General features: G+C 35.5%; 1 protein-coding gene across 13 annotated transcripts in view; it reads left to right on the top strand.

Moving 5' to 3' along the window:
• The window catches only part of ST3GAL6 (ST3 beta-galactoside alpha-2,3-sialyltransferase 6), a 62,245-nt gene extending 56,245 nt beyond the window's left edge, over window positions 1-6,000 (top strand). For all 13 annotated transcript variants that reach the window (XM_069475061.1, XM_069475062.1, XM_069475060.1 and 10 more), the window contains 2 exons: window positions 1,626-1,778; window positions 3,138-6,000. In XM_069475061.1, coding sequence (XP_069331162.1) covers window positions 1,626-1,778; window positions 3,138-3,224 — 240 coding nt within the window. In that variant the 3' untranslated portion in view covers window positions 3,225-6,000. The remainder of the gene's footprint in view (window positions 1-1,625; window positions 1,779-3,137) is intronic.

The raw sequence follows: 6,000 nt of genomic DNA on the forward strand, positions 1-6,000 counted from the left end.
ATGGTAGTTATCTCAGTATTGAAAGAGTTCGTGAAACTCCAAAGTATTTAATTAAATGAAATCTCATTGACTTCGGTTCAGCACCCCTGTTTGCCTACATTCCCTAGAAGATAATACTCTCTAGACTCTGTACAGTGGCAGAGACGTGTTTTAATTTGAAGCTTGAGTAACTGTTTTAATTCCTCAGCTGAAATGAGGTTCTTCCCTCTTTGTAAAGCAGGGAACATCCAAATAAATAAATATACATCATGTATCTTTTCTTTAGCATGATAAAAATTGTGACTAAGAAATTCTAAAGTGTTACATGCTTAAAATCAAATAACTTATAAAGGAATATTAAAAACAAGCAAAAACAAAAAAGAAATCATCCATCTCTTCCCTCTATACCTGTGGCATCTCCCAAGGTTTTTCCACCTTAAAAATAAAAAAGGAAATCATCCTTCCACTCCTTCTATAACCCATGTCATGTCCCAATCTTTTCCACCTTTTATGTTCTTCTAGACTATTTCCTATGCATTTATGAATACATACACGTACCATTTTTCTTTGTTCAACATAATTACAATTATACCATAGGTATTATTCTATTTTCTTTTTCCCCCTCCATTTAACTACTCCCATATTTACATTTAGATGTATCCAACTTTTTCTCCTCTATGAATAATGTAGCATTGCATGTGCTTATAGGGGTTTTCTGCACACTTCTGTTATTTCTGTGGGATAAATTCCTGGAAGGGGAATTCTTAAGTCAGAAGGCATACATATCTGAAATTTAAACTCAACATCTTAGTAATTTGAGGGTAAAGAACAGCTTCTGAATGTGTGTTTTGTGACTTTTCAGCTCCTATTTTCCTAAGTGAGGTATGATCAGATGTATCCCTTGCTTCTCCCCGTCCCCGTAATGTCTTTAATTCCAAAAGCACAGGACAACCCTGATTGTACTTAGAGATATTAGAAATAGTTGTAACTAGATTAAAGTCCTCCCAGGACATGGTGTCTCAGAAGGCAAGTGAGGACCTGCTGTATTTCAAGAAAGGTCAGCCATGTCAGATGCTGTGCAGAAGTTAAGCACAAATAATAAAGCCTCGTTTGGGAAACGTGGAGGCCACACTGGTGATACTGACAGGAAAGGGGAGGAAACCCTGCTGGAGTGGAGTCAAAGAGAACATGGGACATTAGCAAGCAGAGACAAATCTTTAATGGGGTTTTCTAGAACAGGGATCAGAGAAATGGAGCAATAATTGGAAGATGACAGGATCAAGCAAGTTTGTTTTATTCACTTTTTTTTAGATATGTTTGTATGCTGAAGGGAATGATTTAATAAAGGAAAATACTGATGATGAAGGGAGAAAGTAGGTAAGTGTAGAAGCAAAATTGTTGAGAAGAGAGATGGGGTAAAACATCATACACTAGTGAAGGAGTTGGCTGTTTATACTCTTTTCAGAGTTGAGGTATATGTGTGCACTGTTTAGGGCTTGAGCCTTAGAACATGAGGGTTTAAATATTTCTTTCCTGATTAAATGTTCAGAAACCCCTGTTTTATAAAATTAGGCCAACCAAATATGCTTTGGAAAGAAGTACTTCCTTTGGATTTTTTTTTTTTTTAAATTTCATTCTCCCCGCAGAAACCCAAACACCCGACGACAGGAATTATTGCCATCACACTGGCATTTCACATATGTCACGAAGTTCACCTCGCTGGTTTTAAATACAACTTTTCTGACCTCAAGAGTCCTTTGCACTACTATGGGAATGCCACCATGTCTTTGATGAATAAGGTAATATACATATACTTGGGTATAATCTTTGATCTTCAGCATTGGACAGCTCATATTTTCTCTTCTCACCCTCTCATTTTATTGAGGGAACAGGTTTTGAGAGGTTGAGGGCTTGATGGGGGTTACAGAAGCTACCAAGGGCTGAAACTGGGACTCAAATTGAGATCATTTTACTATAGCAGCAATTCCCAGTTTGTGGGCTTCACACCCTTGAAAGAACGTCATTACTGCCAAATGTCATCAAATACATATAGGGACCAAGCCTTATTTTAGATATTCTGTCATATTTGTACTATTTAAGTATAGACAACCTACTGTTTGAGATAATACAAATTCACCTAAAAGCATTGCTGTGGTCACAATAATTTCTTTTCCAGGTAAGTAGATGAGATGGTCTAGAATATTTTAACACCACAAAAGAATCTTCATGGTCAAATCTTACATACCTTTATATTAGATTGAATAGGGAGGGATCAATAGTGGTAGATTTGATTCTGAGGATTTTTATTTTAATTGACTGGGAAGGAGTTTCCTGCTTTTCTAACTTAGAGTAATGGTGCCTCACGAGTGGCACCATAGGATTAAAATGTTGTCTGTACACTTTTAATCTTAAAATTTGAATTATTTGATGTATATGGCTGTATCTCATGAAATCAGTCCTCTTAAGTTTACCCAAATACTGTCCCCCACCCCCGCTCTCTGCCCCCGCAGTGTAAGACAAACACTTCAACAGTTGAGATTTAGGTGCCTGGAACATACTTTAGATTAAGCTCATTTCTCTTCATCCCTAATCTTTCCTGTAGCATTTACAGCATTTTAAGAGTCATCTAAAGAACAGAATATTAAAACAACTTCCTGAGGAAAATTAGGGTATCTATAGAACAGAATATATTTTTAAAAACACATCTTTTTCCTTCAGATTGGAGAAGGGAATTAAAAAAAACAAACAAACAAACAAAAAAAACCACATCTTAAATTGAACCATGCATCATAGTTTATCTCCAGGCAGATTTAAAAAAAAAAAAATGAGTTCCAGGGGCTTTTATAAAAGTGAACCACCTATTCTGACTTAAAATTTTGGTCTCTAGATTTATACTATGACTCAGTATACCAGGGGATGATCTGAAGGAGCCTCTTATGTGAGTTTCAGTGGAAAGAGTGGGCTGTAGGGAAAGTTCTTACACAATAATGATCAAGGAAAAAGAAATCAGAAAGGTAACAAAAGTTAAAAATACATGTGACTTGTTACTTGACATTCCTGTTTTTTATTTATCACTTTGTACATACAGAATATTCTATTGCTGCTGTTAATATTTTGAGAGTGGGACAGATGGTAATTTTATTGTTTTTCTTCTTTAGAATGCATACCACAATGTGACTGCAGAACAGCTCTTTTTGAAGGACATTATAGAAAAAAACTTTGTAATCAACTTGACTCAAGATTGACCCTACAGACTCAAATGATGCTTACAGTATTAGTTTTATTTTTATACTGCAACTTTTAGTTTATTTTTAAATATGTTGGATGCACTTGTCAAATAATTATGTATATGAAGTCTGTTGCTGCCTGGTGATTCATAACCACCAGCTTAATTTCTGTGAATACTATATATTTAACTTATGGAAACCAAGAAATGTTTAGTTATTAGGGAAATAAGTAAAGTTTTAATTGCATTGTTTTTAAAATAAGCTAGTTTTCTAAGGTGTTTTTAACCATCTTTTTATAGTTAATTCATCTTAGACTTTTGAAGGGATACAACTTCCTAATAAGGGGATTTAGTTTACCGCAAGACTTTGACTATAAAATGACATTTTGAGAAGTGTATTTGGCTACTTGTAAACCCGGCTGGTGGGCAATGGCATGAGATCGTGCCTTGATGTGGCAAACAGGAACCACTTAACTATGGAAATCTAAGTTCATTCTGGTTTAATTAAGCTTTGTTCCCCCTGCAATTAGCTACACCGTAATCATGATGAGTAATTTGGTAGAATGAAGATGGCATTTTTGTTGTTAAGTTAAAGGAAATAGGCCAAACATAAAATTCTGGATGAATAAATAACTAAAGAATTACCAAAGTCTAGTGGCTTTGCATTATTTTAAAGAAATATAAAAGTTTAACTTTATACCAAGCAGCTGAACTAGGCAAGCTCAAGGAGGAGGAAATTCTTGAATATGTTTTGCCTGGCTTATTCATTAAATTTTAAAAGCTTTCTATTTGAAGTAAACTAGGAAAGGCAAAGACAACAAAGCAAGTAACCCCTTAAGAAGAGTCAGGCTGTTTTTTGGATTTATATGGCATTTTCATGAAAAATCTCAATTTTTTTCATGAACAAAGCTAATCTTCAACTGGAAAGCTTACCTGCCTACCTGCAGTGCACCAGAGAAGTGTCTGAGCAATCGGATGCAAACAAGCCAGGCCCACTAATGTGCTGAGCTAGTCCCCCTTCCCAAATTTTAATGAACATAATCAAAGGCGATTTGGAGGTGGGGGAAGGAGAGATGAAGAAGGAAGGAAGCGACAAGTAGAATTTATAAGAAGGATGGAGTTAAAAGCTGTCAGAAGAGGTTAAGCTAAAGAAAGATTTACTGTTTTTTGAACAATAAATATCACTGGGAAACACTGGTGTTGCTGACACCCAACCTGCCTGTCTAAAGAGAGTGTATAAAGAGTGAAATATTAGATCAGGCTCAGAAACAGGAAGAAAATACTTGAAAGCAGTATAAGAGGGAGAATACTAGTAGTTGATTTAACCCAGATCAGACATTGATTATGGACTGTGTTCTGTTAATACCAGCATGTTTACACAGTGCCACAGTTTCATTGGATTCTTCTAATAACTTTGACGTGGAAAAGGCAAGTACTAGACTGGAATCCACATGTGTTCAGTATGATTTTTCCTTCACACCACGCACAGCCATAGGCTGCAGCTTGGTTGCTGAGGGTCAGTTTGAGGTAAAGAAAATCAGGCTTCAAAAAGGATAGTGCTGGTCACAGAAAACAAAAAAGCAATAGTGGCATTTTCAAATATTGCTGGAAACACTATAATATTGGCCATGAAATTTCTGAGTCATGTTAAAACTGAAGAATCTGGAATTCTGTGTAGTATGAGAAAAAGCTACAAACCTCAAGGGTGTTTTAGTTAAGCCAAATAATCTGAGCAAGACACATATATACAATTTATTAAAAACACATGAACACATTAAAATCTCACTATTTATACAATCTAAATTCTAGCAACATATACAAATACTGAGTGACTACAGTACATGCCGAGGTAAGAAAAGTACATTCTGGGAGAATATCAGTGACGCCCAAGCCATTTTTATTTCCAATCTAATTCAATACATGTTTTGTTTCCACTTTTCCCAGTGCCAAAAAAATAAAAAAGACAGAGCTAGTCACAAGTTGGAATAAATGAGAATTGGTGCCACAGTTGACCTAAAAAGTATTTTAATAACCATCCAACACTTATTTAGATTTTGCAGTTTAGGGACTTCAAGTTCAGAACCAAAAGGCAGAGTTAATAAGTAATTATTATATTTTTAGGTAGAGCTTTATTAATTTCTCTTAAGAGGGTATGAAAAGGTTTCAATGTCCCACATAATCTACTGGCTCCTTCTAATTGTCTCATCTGACACGGTGTTGCTATAGCCCTTTGCTCTCCAGGTGACAAGGTAAAGCTAAGGAAAAGTTCAAGCTTTATCACCTTCCACAGCTTTGTGGCCATATTTCCATGTAGATGAGCTCATATTCTGCTCCCCACACTCCCAAGGTGGTGCGGGAAGAGGGGAGAGGCAAATGTATACATAACATCATCATTTTAACTTTTGTGTAAATTCTCTACTCAAACCCATTGTTCAAAGCAAAGTGCAAATAATGAAACGTGAACTTAAATAACTGGACTAGACCTGGCACATACAACAGGATCTATTTAGATTTACAGCGTTTAATAAAATATAAATCAGAATTCACAATACCTTATCTTTAACTACACTGGTTCCTAAGATCAAGTAACAGCCAAGTCAGTGTAATTTTACGAGACGTGTAATGACCACACTTGCTTTGGCACAGCCTGATTCTATTTCTATAATTGCATTAACAGGGAAAAATTAATCCAATAAACCAGTGACTTTATGTTTTGAGTGTTTCAAGCAAAAGAATAAAAATTCAAGGGAATTCTGCCAAAAATGGTTACTTTCACATTTTCAGTTGTTACTTGA

Source organism: Eulemur rufifrons, chromosome 7 (assembly GCF_041146395.1).
Source record: "Eulemur rufifrons isolate Redbay chromosome 7, OSU_ERuf_1, whole genome shotgun sequence".
Classification (NCBI taxonomy): Eukaryota; Metazoa; Chordata; class Mammalia; order Primates; family Lemuridae; genus Eulemur; species Eulemur rufifrons.